General features: G+C 43.4%; 1 protein-coding gene across 1 annotated transcript; it reads right to left on the bottom strand.

Annotated features, from left to right (window-relative positions):
* On the bottom strand, nucleotides 1-453 carry LOC121455804 (60S ribosomal protein L35). The gene has a single exon (XM_041663492.1). It carries the CDS (start codon nucleotides 424-426, stop codon nucleotides 55-57), a length of 372 nt encoding a protein of 123 aa, XP_041519426.1. The 5' UTR covers nucleotides 427-453; the 3' UTR covers nucleotides 1-54.
* Between the last annotated feature and the right edge of the window lie 13,242 nt (nucleotides 454-13,695).

Raw genomic sequence — 13,695 nt, 5'->3', positions numbered from 1 at the left:
GCAGTTTTTTTTTTTTTTTTTTTTTAGCCAGTCTTGCACTTTATTGCCCTTCCATTAGGCCTTGACCGCATACTTGCGTAGCGGGTACAGCCTCTCCTTCCGCTGCTGCTTCTTTGTCTTGAGCTTCTCCTCGTGCTTGGTGAGCCGCCGGCGCATGGCTCTAGTTTTCTTGGGTCGCAGGTCCAGAGGCTTGTACTTCTTGCCCTTGTAGAATTTCCTGAGGTTTTCCTTTTGAGTCTGGTTAATGACGGTGAGAACACGGGCGATGGATTTGCGGACAACTCGTATCTTGGAGAGCTTGGACGCTGCGCCGCCTGTCACCTTGGCGACGCGAAGCTGGGATAGCTCCACTTTCAAATCGTCCAGTTGTTTTAGCAGCTCCTCCTTCTTCTTGCCGCGCAGGTCCCGAGCCTTAATCTTGGCCATGGCTGCGTTGCACACCGCTGAGGCCACCTCCGAGAGAAAGAGGAAGAAGTGGGGCTGACTTCCGTAACTACTCTCCAGCAGTTATTTAAAAACAGAGCCTGCCCAGACGTCACCACAGCCTCAGGTGGCAGTGTAGGCCATTTGGATTAGTATGGCCCCAGCAACAGCACAGCCCTTGGATATCAACATGGCCCCAGGTGGTTCAGACTCCAGGCATTGGCATGACATTTGCCTCAACATAGACCCCAGCGGCAGTACAGCCATGGACCCACACATGGCCCTCAGCTGCAACTTGGGCCTTGATGTTAGCATGGCCTTGGGTGGCAGTGTGGGCCACTCAGAATTGTGTGGTCTCGATGGCAGCAGGGCCCTGGGGCAGCGAAGTGGCCTCAGATGTTGACCCTGATCCTAAGCACTCGCATGGCTTTCGGTGGAGGCCCGAATGGCCAAACCAGCTACCATCCAGGCCCATATCCAGGGCTTTGAGTTGGCCCACCGCAATATCTACCCCATCTATGACCTGCTAGAGTGGGCAAAGGGACTGGTTCTGCTGAACCGTAACCACAGGGTCTCCATGACTAGGGGCAACAGCAAAATAGTGAAGTTTCAGTGAGGGTCCACTATCGATGGTGTACTAGAAGTCAGAGGCTTTGAACCAGACCCATTGTTTCAGCTCATTGCAATGAACATTTGCAAGTCAAGCTGTTTGGGCAAAGAGTAGACTTTGTGACTCGCCTCAGCTCCCAGGCTACTATGACAAAGAATATATGATGGAGAGGTGGGAAAGACAGAGGAGCACAATGTTTTCATTTTATTTTTAAAATTTTATTGGGGTGGGAGAAGCTACAAGAGTGTAGGGTGGACATGGAAGGACCGGGAAATGAGCGGGATTGGGATGCATGATACGAAATTCTCAAAGAATCAATGAAAACTTTATGTGAAAAAAAAATAGAGCCTGGGAAACCTTCAGTAACATTCCTAGTCCATGTGCACACGGGACAATTTTGTCTTTGGACTTCTCTGGAATGTATGGAAGGATATGAGAAATGGGGAAAGTTTCCATGTACTCCCTATCAACTGACTCAAGTCGGTGCTCTTGATGCTTTCTGGGCTATTGGCCTCAACGGCCTGAGAGGACGTTAGGAAAAAACAGTTGTTTGGGAAAGCTCCAAGGACGTGAGGAAAAGCAATTGGAAAAGCTCCAAGCTACCTAACTCTCAACAATAACCGCCCTTTCCAAGTAGTCAGTATTTATGAAAAGGTCTATTCTGTTCAACATGCTGTTGAGCACTAACATACTTTATTGTGTTTCTGTAAAGAAACTTTATGGTGTTTCTAGCTGTAAATGGAAGGGTCAGAAGCATAACTCAGTTTTCCTCAAAACATTCAACAGCTACTTGAATGTTCTCAAATAAGAAGAATCCTCATGAACTCGTTTTTTTCTCATAGGTGTGTTCTCTTCAAAGGTAAACTTAAGTCAACTTAGCATCCCTAGTCTCCAGGGAGCGGTAACTTCTTTGACTATTATTACCACTTTTACTTCCAGAAAAAAAAAAATTTTTTTTTTTTGAACTGTTGCTTCTGAACCAAAAGGAGGCAACTGTCTCTTCTCAATTCTACAGTAACGATGCGCCCAAACCCAGGTCTCTGGAGTATGAAGTTTCGGAAAAGCGCTGGGGTGTCTCAGTTTTTCAGAAAACGGTTTTCAGGAGCTAAGTGGGTACTGCGTGCACTGACTGAGGTTAGCAGCACGCTCTGAAACGCCAGGCAGTGACAGGCCCGAGGCGACCCATCCGGATTGGCCTGCAGTATTTTCTGCACGTTTCTGTGCATCAGTCCTTCTTACCTCATCTGAGCAATTTGCAACACAAAACGTCCTTCTACGGAGCGGTGAGAATAAACCTGACTTTTCTGAGGATGGTCAAGCACCTAACTACGACGACGGGGCTGAGAAAAGGTCACATCCCCACTTTGTAAGCTTCCACTTGCGTGCAAACGCTGACAGGAGAGGTAAAAAGCGCGCGTGAGACCCCGCAGCGCGGTGCGCGCTGGGAAAAAGAACACAAGCCCCGCCCCCTTCGGGTGGCCAGCTACCCGCAGACCTAACCTCTCTGCTACTCTCGGGCTCCGCCTACTTTGGGCTCCACCCACTTTAGGTCCCGCCCATCTCACTCCTCTGATTGTTCCAAGCTCCACCCACCTTAGGCTCCTCCTGGCTCCGCCCTCCTCAAAACTTTGGCTGCCCCCTCCCGGGTTCCACTCACCCCAGGCTCCGCTCCTTAGTCCCGCTGGCCTCAGTCTCGGCTTCCTCAGGCTCCACCCACCCCAGGCTCCGCTCCTTAGTCCCGCTGGCCTCAGCCTTGTCTTCCTCAGGCTCTTCCCACCTCAGACTCCGCCCCTTGGTCCCACTGGCCTCACTCTCGGCTTCCCCAGGCTCCACCCACCCCAGGCTCCGCCCCTTCATCCCGCGGGCCTCAGCCTCGGCTTCCCCAGGCTCCACCCACCCCAGGCTCCACGGCCCGCCCGCCTCGCCCCGCCGGCAGCCTTGGGCCTAGCAATCTTGGCAGCACGGAGGATTGAGGGAAGTCGCGAGGTCTCGCCGTTCCGTCCTCTCACCGCGGGTTGTGGCTTAGGTTAAACACGATCCGCGGAACGGAGCAGCGCCATCGCGGACGCACACCCCGCAGCAGGCCGCCGGGCAGGGCTGCTGGCCTGGGCGGTGGTGAGGAGGGCTCGGGAGAGGTGGGTCGAAGTCCCCCGCCCGCTCCGCCAAGGGAGGAGCTGGGTTGCGCGGTCCCGCCTTCCGCACCTCCGCCCTCTGGGTCCCCGCAGCTGCCCGGGGCTCGCAAGCTGGAGGTGCCCGCGACGCCCGCTCTCGGTCTCTGCGTTTTCCCTCCCACGTGTACACCGATCTTGGTTGTGCGCGAAGACTCACCGGGCTTCAGAGCATCCTGCCCTCTAGGAACGCGCCCTAGGAGCCCTGCTCTCTCCCCCGGTCTTGTTTCTGTGTTGGCCAGCACCTATCAGCTGTGTTTCCCGTGGCCCTCAGTCTGGCTCAGCCCCTCCTCTCTCACCGCCTCGGCGCAGCTGGTGTCTTCCCGAACAGGTTTCTGCCCAACGTAGACGTCAGGCGCTTCTAAGAGCGAGTCCATTCAAAGAGGTTTTTTAAAACACGGATTTAGTTAGTACGTGTGTATTGGTGATTTGCCTGCATGAAGCACATGCGTCGTGTGTTTATCTGGTGCCTGCGTTGGTCAGTAGACATCAGATCCTCTGGAACTGGAGTTATAATTGGTTGTGAGTTACCATGTGGCTGCTGGGAACCGAACCCTGGCCCTCTGCAAAAGTGTTCTTAACCCCTAAAGTCATTGAAACGCTATGTGAATCTATAAATGTAAGAACAAAAAACGCTGTTTGCACTTCATTCTCCTAAATACTCAAAGGCAAAACTACTGGGCAGAATGTTTTCTAAAGGAGCTTTTAATGATATAGTTGGTGTATGACAAGCCGCACACACTTAAAGTGAAGCATTTGCTAAGTCTTTTGTGCATGCATTAATCAAAATCAAGATTGCAAACATATCCATCATTTTCAAAATCCCCTTACAACTTTCTCTGACCATTCCCACCTGTTCTTACTCCCAGCACCCAAGTGACAATTAAGCTTTCTGTCCTTGGATTAATTTGATCACGATATATTATTCTGTGTTATATTATTGGATTCTTTAGGTAAGATTTTGTTTAGAAGTTATATCAGAGATATGGGTCTGTAATCTTGAGTTGGATGTCTTTTTATCCAGTTTTCCGACCAAACAGTGAGAAGCCGTCCCCTCCATAGGTGACATTTGAGAGAACTTTTAGAACTCACCCAGTGTACACAGGAAGTACCCAGTGTATCGATAGGTCAGGTGTCCACACAAGAGATTTGGACAAGGCTCAGTTCCAGTGAGGACAGACAGCCTATCAGAATTCCTGAACCAGCTTCAATTCAACATGTGTTTATTAAAATGTGGATGTGTTGCTGCTGTTTCTTTAGGGTGGAGGATTGACTTCCCTGTTCCTGAGAGTGAAGATGAACCCCAACCTGAAATTGAAAACAAATGTTTCAGATTTAGTGAGAATGCCGGCCTGTGGCCTTGGAGCTGATTTGCTCTATTCCAGAGAAGAAAATGCAGGAGTGACTACCTGTATCTCCTTTTATCTTACTCCAGTGCCGTGATGGCTGTGGACAAATTTAGAGGCTTTCCTCCTGGACTCTGCTTTTAGCAATGCTATGGATCAGATTTATCTGACCTGCTTAGTGAAGGTGGTTCAGTTCCAGGATGTGTTTTCCAGACTTACTGGTGGCATATGGAGAGAATGTCCTTATGATCTCCAAATTTGCAGAGAACCAAAAGTAATTAAGAATTAATAGAATCTTTACTTATATCAAGTATATTGCTCTGGTGCTCTTTTTGTTTTTTGAGACAGAGTTTCTTTGTGTAGCCCTCTGCTGTCTGGGAACTTGCTCTGTAGACCAGGCTGAGCTCGAACTCATAGAGCTTTGCCTGCCTCTGCCTTCCAAGTGAGGGGCTTAAAGGTGCGCGGCACCACCACCAGGCATCTCTGGTGCTTTAGTATTAAAATCAATTTTTAGTTCAGTGAGGAACTTGTGGAAACATTCTTCTTAGAATAAAACTGTGATAGCTAAAGCTAAAAGTATGCTACTTGTACTACTTCTGTCTGGTCCTCACCATCCGGACTCAGCGGTTGTCAGCGGTGACATGTTTTCTGCAGGTTTTATTTTGGGGCACGGATGGACCTTTGTTCGTTCCTGTAGATCCATAGTATTCTGAGTGAGTTTTTAAATTCTCTGGTAGTTGTAATTTGTGGAATATTTATTTTTGACTTTCTGAAAACTTTCATCTTAATTTTCAGTGAATGATAGACCAAATGTTTCCCCTAATAGTTACCAAGATGGTGGACTGCTTGTTTTATATGCATTCTTCTGTTATTGTAGGAATTATAGGCATGCCTTCTCAAGGCATCTTGACTGACACATCTCTAGGAGTTCGAGATAAATCTACTAACTTAGGAGCGTCTCTTTGGTAAGACCCTACAGCTAGTTATATATGCTATTGCTGTTAACCAATATTTTTTTCCTTTTTAAGTTTTTTTTTGTTTGTTTTTTTTTTTTTTTTTTTTTTGGTTTTTCGAGACAGGGTTTCTCTGTAGCTTTGGAGCCTGTCCTGGAACTAGCTCTGTAGACCAGGCTGGTCTCGAACTCACAGAGATCCACCTGCCTCTGCCTCCCGAGTGCTGGGATTAAAGGCGAGCGCCACCACCGCCCGGCTCTTTTTAAGTTTTTGTATTGAACTTCCCAGCAGAACTGTCTGGGTTTGTAGTTCACTTTGACACTGAGTTTAGTTTTGCAACAGATGAAAAGACTATTCAAAACTTCATTTCTTCTTGTGTAACATTTGGCAAGTTTTTTTTAATGAAATCTGTTCATTTAGTCTAGGTTTTCAGATTTTTCAGTGTGAAATTGTTCAAAACATTCTATTACTATATATTTAAATTTGTAATTAATTTTTCAGTTTCCTACAATGAAATGGGTTTCATTGTGCCATTTGCATTCATATAAATCTTAAACTGTGTTTGTATTCCTCCTACCAGCATCATACTCTTCTTCTATCCTGCCTTGCTGGTGTCTTTCCTCCTTGAAGACGGTCATCTTCTGCTTTCATGTCATATATATGCATATATTGTTAAATATAGATTCCAGACATTAGAGAAAACGTATTGTACACTTTATTTCTAACTCCCATGTTGCTCCCTCCTGTTCCCTGCTCTCTCTTCATAATCATTCTTATAGTTTGATTCATTCACACATATATTTAAGTATATATAGTATTATATATATATTTAAGTATAGATTTTGCACATAAGAGAAAATGTGATATTTGTCTTCCTGAATCTGGATTATTTTGCTTAAAATTATGATTTTCAGTTCCATCCATTTTCCTGCAAATATCTTACTTTCATTCTTCTTTATGGCTGGCTAGAATATCATAGTGCTATATACCAGATTTTCTTTAGCTGTTTACCTGTTAATGGACATCGGAACAGGTCTCATATCATGGCTATCATGAGTAGTGCCATGGTAAATGTGAGTGTGCAAATATCTCCATGGTGTACTTTGAATCCTTCAGGTGCATACTCAGGAGAGACAAAACTAGTAGTCATGTGGTAGTTCTGTTTTAAGTGTGTGTGCATGTGTCCGTGTGCATGTGTGTGTGTCCGTGTGCATGTGTGTGTGAGTACCCCATAGCAATTTCCATAGTGACTGGCTGCACCAGTTTACATTCCGACCGCAATGGCTAACTGTTCATTTTTGTCAATAATTAGGTACTGTAGCTGTGCGGGTTTATTCCCAGGCCCTCTATTCTGTTTCATTGGTTTACTGGTATGGTTGTTTTTTCCCTCCTGAAATCTTGTTGGTTTTGTTACGGTGGCTCTAATAATGTAAGTTGAGGTTAGGGGTTGTGACACCTCTGGGCTTGTTTTTCTGCTTAGGATCATTTTGGCTCTTTAAACACAGCTGTGCTTGCATGTGAATTTTAGGACTAGTTTCTACTTCTGTGAATCACAGAGTTCAGATTCTGATAGAAGGTGATAGAATATTCTGATAGAGATGTTATAGAATCTATATACTGCTTTTGCCAATGAAAATTTGGCTAATTCTTGAGCACAGAAGTGTTTTCGTCTTCTAATGTCTTTTTCAGTTTCCTTATTTTATTTCATGGGTATGAGTATTTTGTCTGCATGTATGTATTCTCACCATATGCATGCCTGGTGCACTTGAGGGTCAGAAGACAGCATAGGATCCCCTAGAACTGGGGTTACAGATGGCTGTGAGCCATCATGTAGGTGCTGGGAATTGAACCTTTGTTCTCTTGAAGAGCAAGTGCTTTTAACCACTGAGCGAGCTCATATTTCTTCAGTTTTAAAGTATTGTTGTGATGATGTTCAGCTCTTTGATTAGGTTTGTTACTAGGTGTTTTACTTTTCGAAAGCTGTCATGAATAAGATCTTTCCCCCTACTGGTGTCTTTCTTTGCAGATTTCCTAGAGCTATATAGAAAGCTGCTGATTTTTATGTTGATTTCATATCCTGATACTTTACTAAAATTGTTTGTTATAGTCAAGAGTTTCAGGTGGAATCCTTAGGGTTTCTTAAGCATAGGGTTATACCATCTACAACAGGAATAGTTTGATGTCTTCCTTTCCTATTTGAAGTCCTTTTATTTCTTTCTCTTGCTTTATTATTCTAGCTAACATGTCAAGCAGTATATTAAGTAAGAGCAGAGATGTTTAGAAAACATGTTTTCAGTAGTATTGACTGTAGGTCTGTTGTGTATGTTATTGCGATATGCTCTGTTTGTTCCTAGTTTCTTCAGGGCTTTTATTGTGAAGGGATGTTGAACTTAAGTGGCAGGCTTTTTCTACATTTATGGAGATGATCTTGTGATACTTAGCTTTGATTCTATTTTATGTGCTATATTGTATGTATATTGTGTATGTTGAACCATCTTTATATTCCTGAAACAAACCCATCTTGTTTGTGACATGTGTTCTTTTTTTTTTTTTTTAAGTTAAGCATACAATGTACTGCTGGCAAGGAAGGCACCAGGTCTCATTACAGATGGTTGTGAGCCACCATGTGGTTGCTGGGAATTGAACTCAGGACCTCTGGAAGAGCAGCCAGTGCTCTTACCCTCTGAGCCGTCTCTGCAGCCCACATGTGTTCTTTATAATATGTATTTTTTGTTTTTTTGAGACATGGTTTCCCAGTACTATGAAGCCAGTCCTGGAACTTGCTCTGTAAACAAGGCTGGCCTTGGACTCTCAGAGATCTACTTGCCTCTGCCTTCCGAGTGCTGGGATTAAAGGAATGTGCCACACCACCCCACATAAAATATGTTCTTAAATTCAGTATTTTCTGGAGAAGTTTTGTTAGGAATATCTGCAGAGCTCAAAGAACCATGACTGGCAGGATCATGCGTGGACAGTTGGATAAATGGATGGATGGGCAGATGACTGGAAGCCAGCAATGAAGTGGTCTTGAGAGCAGGAGCCCCGGCAGGAAGGCAGCAGTGTCTTTCCTCTCTGCACATGGCTGAAAACGGGAGGAATAGGCATGTCCTTCTAGGCAGGAGATAAATACCAAATCCAGGTTCTAGTTGGAAAAAAAAATGGAATTATTGATGATTTTTGTGTGTCTTTCAGATTTCTGAGGAGATCTCTGGAATTTATGCTATAGTTTTGAGTAGGGAATAACAGAATTTAATTTTTCGTAGCAAAGTCAACACACTAAGAAGCCCTTTAAATCAAAGTTTTACTCTGCTGCCCTCTTCTGGACATGGCTTATGTCAAACAATTCTGTTTAGAAGGTGCAGGGGACAGAAAATAACAGGCACTGGGCTGTAAGAGAAGTTTTATTTTTGTTTGTTTGTTTTTTTTTTTTAAACTGAAGGTAAATTCTTTTTAAAAGTCTAGTCAAACCAAAGACTATTCAGACTCCCAAGTATTTTTTCTAATTTTTAATTTTGGAAATTTGTCATTCTGAAGTATATAAAGGTTCCTCCCTCATTCTGCACCCTTGCCCCCCCCCTCTCTCTCTCTCTCTGTGTGTGTGTGTGTGTGTGTATCGGCGTAAATAAATGCAAGGCAGATATTAAAGAATATATGCAGCTTTAATGTTTAAATAAACTTACAGAACCGAGGTTACCGCGCAGCCGTTTCACAGGAGGCAGGAAAAGGGACGAGCTGCCTCCCGAGCATCTGATTTATCCAAACGCATTCGCCCGAGGCAAACCCACCCCCAAAGGGGCTGGCTTAACCCTACATCTCCCCCTTTTGTCTAAATAAGACAGAACTAAACCAAATATAACTATAAACAATAATAACAAATGATAAATATAACAAACAATATTGAGAACAAAAGTTTTGCTAGACATTCTATCTCAAGGAGTCTAAATAATGTAGAGAGTAACTACAATTAAATAATCTTCAACTCCATCAAAGATCTGAGAAGGGAATAAATATTACTTAACAAATGAGAGATATCCAAAATGTGCAACAAATGACAGAGACAACTGACTACCTGGGCAATCACCCAAAGTCTCGTTTGCAATGTTGAGTCAACCAACTTTGGCTAAGGCCTAACATAACTGACATACCATTATCAAATGCAAGGAATTTTCTTAGAATTATCCTACCCTGTCTTGGCAAGATAAGACAATCCTGTTTCATATCTTAGTCAGTAGCTGAGGTATGGGCTTTTCTTAACCCAAAGGCCAGTTCTGCCAAGAAGACAAGCTCCCAGTGGAGTGTCTTTGGTGCTCAACGTTCTCTTGGGAATAGAGTGGTGTTGCCAGGAGTAATTGTGTCTCGTTGGCACAGAATTCTAGGTTAGATTAAAGGCCATTTTCTACAGCTCTTCAAAGAGGCTGAAGATTATACTATCTATACTAAATATAATCTCTATGTATCTAAAACACCTGATTAACCTAAAAATAAATATGACAAACATATAATTCTCAATACCTATCTAATTTGAAAACTAAGAGAATAAACAACTGTGCAATATATGAAGACAATGATCTTTACCTGTAAACAATGTCATTACATATCAAATGTAAACAATGTTATTACATAAATAGTATCAAAGGTAGAAATTTACATTGTGATATGATAGATGTATCCATACAATATAAGCATACTCTTATACAAAAATAGAGGTAGGAACACTCACATTCAATATTCAATATATCAATATACAAGAAACAGTACCAATATAATTTTCTAAAAACAGTAAGTCACAAATGCCAATCATCCCATCAAACCAGTTAATCCCCCCCTTTTTTTTTGAATATACCCCTAATTCCGTACAATATCTCCCCATCCCCTCAACCCTAAACCAACCACTAAAAGATGTCCCTAACCCTGTGGGCAAACTCTGTTGGGAGAGGGGACATCGTCCTCTTAGATTGCTTCTAGCTGACATGGGGGCGACGTTCTTCTTAGGGGCCCCTGTGAAAGCAAATGATGGTAAAATTCCCAAATTAACCTTTGACCTAAGAAAATTATAACTAGTCTCTGAGCGTTTTGAGAAGGTTCGGCCAGAGTGTTGTCAAAAATGTGCATCATTCGAAATTGTCTCCTGCAGTTGGTACCAAAAAACAGGTCTAATATTAGCACTTAAAAAAAAATTCATGACGTCATAAAAACCAGATTGAGTTGATGTTGTGGGGCCCCATCTTCATCCTGGAAACTTCAAAGATTACTGTAGGAAAATATGTTGCTTGTTATGGGAAATTTAAACATTAACAACAAGGACATATACTGACATATAAAGAAAGACACAGATATGAGGAAAGGCAAAGAAAGTTTATCAAGTATAAAATTATTCTTATTCTGTCCCATTTCATGGCTCCTGACCTGAGACAGAAACTCTGAAATATCTCTTATCAACAGGCTTGGAATTGAAGAGGGACTAAGCCATAGTCCAACTCCAAAACCAGCTCTACACATTTATAAAGAAGTGTTCAATAAAACATATAAATATATATAAAAAAAATCAATACTTACAGTATGTATAGAATTTAATTGTTGATACTTAGTGGGTCGTAACTATTTTCCATCCATCAGTAATTAAATATTCAGGGTCCCTTAAATTCTTTGAAGATGAGTATTTTCCTGTGGAGATAAGAAAAGAGCCCTGCCCCCAACCGATCTGTAAACCTTACCCTCAGTATGCTTGCCATCCTTGTGAATGAATTGTTATTTATCTTTTCCAAGTGACTTCTCTTCTTCAAACCGAACCTGTATTAATTTTGACGGTATCCATAATTTTTCCTCACCTGTGGAGATAAATGTTCAGTAGGTGCAGGGAACAGAAAATAACAGGCACTGGGCTGCAAGATAAGTTTGTTTTTTTTTTTTTGTCTTTTTTTTTTTGTTTTTAAAACTGAAGGTAAATTCTTTTTAAAAGTCTAGTCAAACCAAAGACTATTCAGACTCCCAAGTAGTTTTTAATTTTGGAAATTTGTCATTTTGAAGTATATAAAGGTTCCTCCCTCATTCTGCACCCTCGCCCCCCCCCCTCTCTCTCTCTGTGTGTGTGTGTGTGTGTGTGTGTGTGTGTGTGTGTGTGTATGTGTGTGTGAGTGATAGGGTTAAGGGGCTGGGTGGTGGGTGGGCGAAATACTTCATCGGATTGTCAGAATTCTCAGGGCTTGATGCACCTGTTGACCGAGGTCTATCAGATGGGGCGGTTGTCCTCAGGTGATGGGCTCAGCGCTTAGGCATTGAAGGTGAGGCCACCAATCACATTCCCTTCATGGCCTGAGCTGAGCCTCATGCCACCTGAAACTTTCTGATATGTCGGAGTTTAGCTCTTTTCCTCTCCATGACCGCTTCCCTATGGCTGTCGTCTACCTCAGTCTGTGTCAAGTTGTCCCCAGCTTCCCTGACTTGCAGTAGTTCCTTGTTATTGGCCTCTCCAGGGTAGCTTAGTCCTAAACAATAGCTGTCTTCTCAAAATAGTACTGTACACATTCTTCTGAGATGCTGGTGTAATACAGTGGTCCTCCTCTCTACTGCTAGCTCAGTCACCTGCTAGCTTGGTCAACTAACTTGAGTGTTTTAGCCTCCGTATTAGTCCCTGAGAACATAGAAATAAAGATATACTGTCTGTGGTAGTTTGAATGTAATTGGCCCCTCATGGGGAGTAGTACTATTAGGAAGTGTGGCTTTGTTGGAGTAGGTATGGTCTTGTTGGAAGAAGTGTGTCACTGTGGAGGCAGACTTTAAGGTTTCCTGTGTTCAAGATACTGCCCAGTGTCAGAGATACTTCCTGTCGCCTTCTGATCAAGATGTAGCCAGCACCATGTCTGCCTGCATGCCCCCATGATGATAATAATGGACTGAACTTCTGAACTGTAAGTTGTCACCTTAGTTAAATGTTTTATTAGAGTTACTGTCATGGTGTTTCTTCACAGCAATAGAAATCCTAACTAAGGCCAGGTAGTGGTGATGCATGCCTTGTCTTTAATTCCAGAACTCAGAAGGCAGAGGCAGGCAGATCTCTGTAAGTTTGAGACTAGACTGGTTTACAAAGTGAATTCCAGAACATCCAGAGCTGTTACACAGAGGAACTCTGTCTCAAAAAAAAAAAAAAAAAGAAAGAAAGAAAAGAAAACAAACAAAAACAAACAAAAATCCTCAAGCATCATACAATGGGGAAGGAGCAAAGGAAATTGATGGGTACTAAGATGTTATGGAAGAGGATCATATTAGCCTGAGTAGGCGTGGTTTCTTAGAAGAATTAAGGAGCTTCATTGCTCTACGGAGACCAGGGTTCAGTTCCCAGCACCCACATGGGAGCTTCCAACTTGTCTGTATCTCCAGTCTAGAGGATCTGATGCCCTCTTTTGACTTCCGTGGGCACATATATACATGCCAGCAAACACTCCTAACAAAGATGAATTGTAAAAGTGAGCAATGTTAAAGAGAAAGTAGGAGTGAGCCCAGGTTCTGGGAGGGGCAGGATGTCCTGGTAGAAGCATTTGAAGAGATCATGCTGGTGCTGGAACCAGCAATGGCTGGTAAAATAGTGCACCCATAAGCTGGGTGTCAGGAGGGCGGAGCTGAACAGGCAGCAGGTCATGCAAAGAACCCTTTAAGCTATGGTAACTGCATCCATGCCCATTGTAGGGTACAGGTTATACTCATTCTTCCCCCTAGGCAAGCATCTTGACTAACTACATCTTGTACATCATCTTCATGCCCACACATTCCCATGGCTCTCAGTTAAGCACGGCCTCATTCCTTTCTTTCTGCTCCATTGGTGTGTTCCTTGTCATTCATCTTCAGAGACTTGGTGTTCTTGTGTTAGTTTTTTTTTCCTGTGACAAAATGGCTGTGATTAAACAACTTAACACAGAAAGAGCTCCTTTGGCTCCCAGTTTCAGAGGTCCATGGTGTGGTGGCTCTCTTGCTTTAAGGCCTGTGGCGGGGCAGAAACACCTAGTGGTGCCAGAGGAAAGCTGCTCACCTATGAGTCTGCAAGAAAGCGGGTGGTGAGATAGGAAGAAGCCAGAGATGAGCTATACATCTATCTAATTTGTGGTAAGGCAGGCTGGTCTTGAATTCTTGTTTCTTGTTTCTTTTTGAGACAGGATCTCTCTTCATAGTCCTGGCTGTCCTGAAATTCACTATGTAGTCCA

Source organism: Microtus oregoni, unplaced genomic scaffold (genome assembly GCF_018167655.1).
Source record: "Microtus oregoni isolate MIOR12 unplaced genomic scaffold, Mior012 000014F_ref0000157, whole genome shotgun sequence".
Lineage (NCBI taxonomy): Eukaryota > Metazoa > Chordata > Mammalia > Rodentia > Cricetidae > Microtus > Microtus oregoni.
Note: the sequence above shows the minus strand (reverse complement) of the source record. Positions and strands in the feature narration are given on the sequence as shown.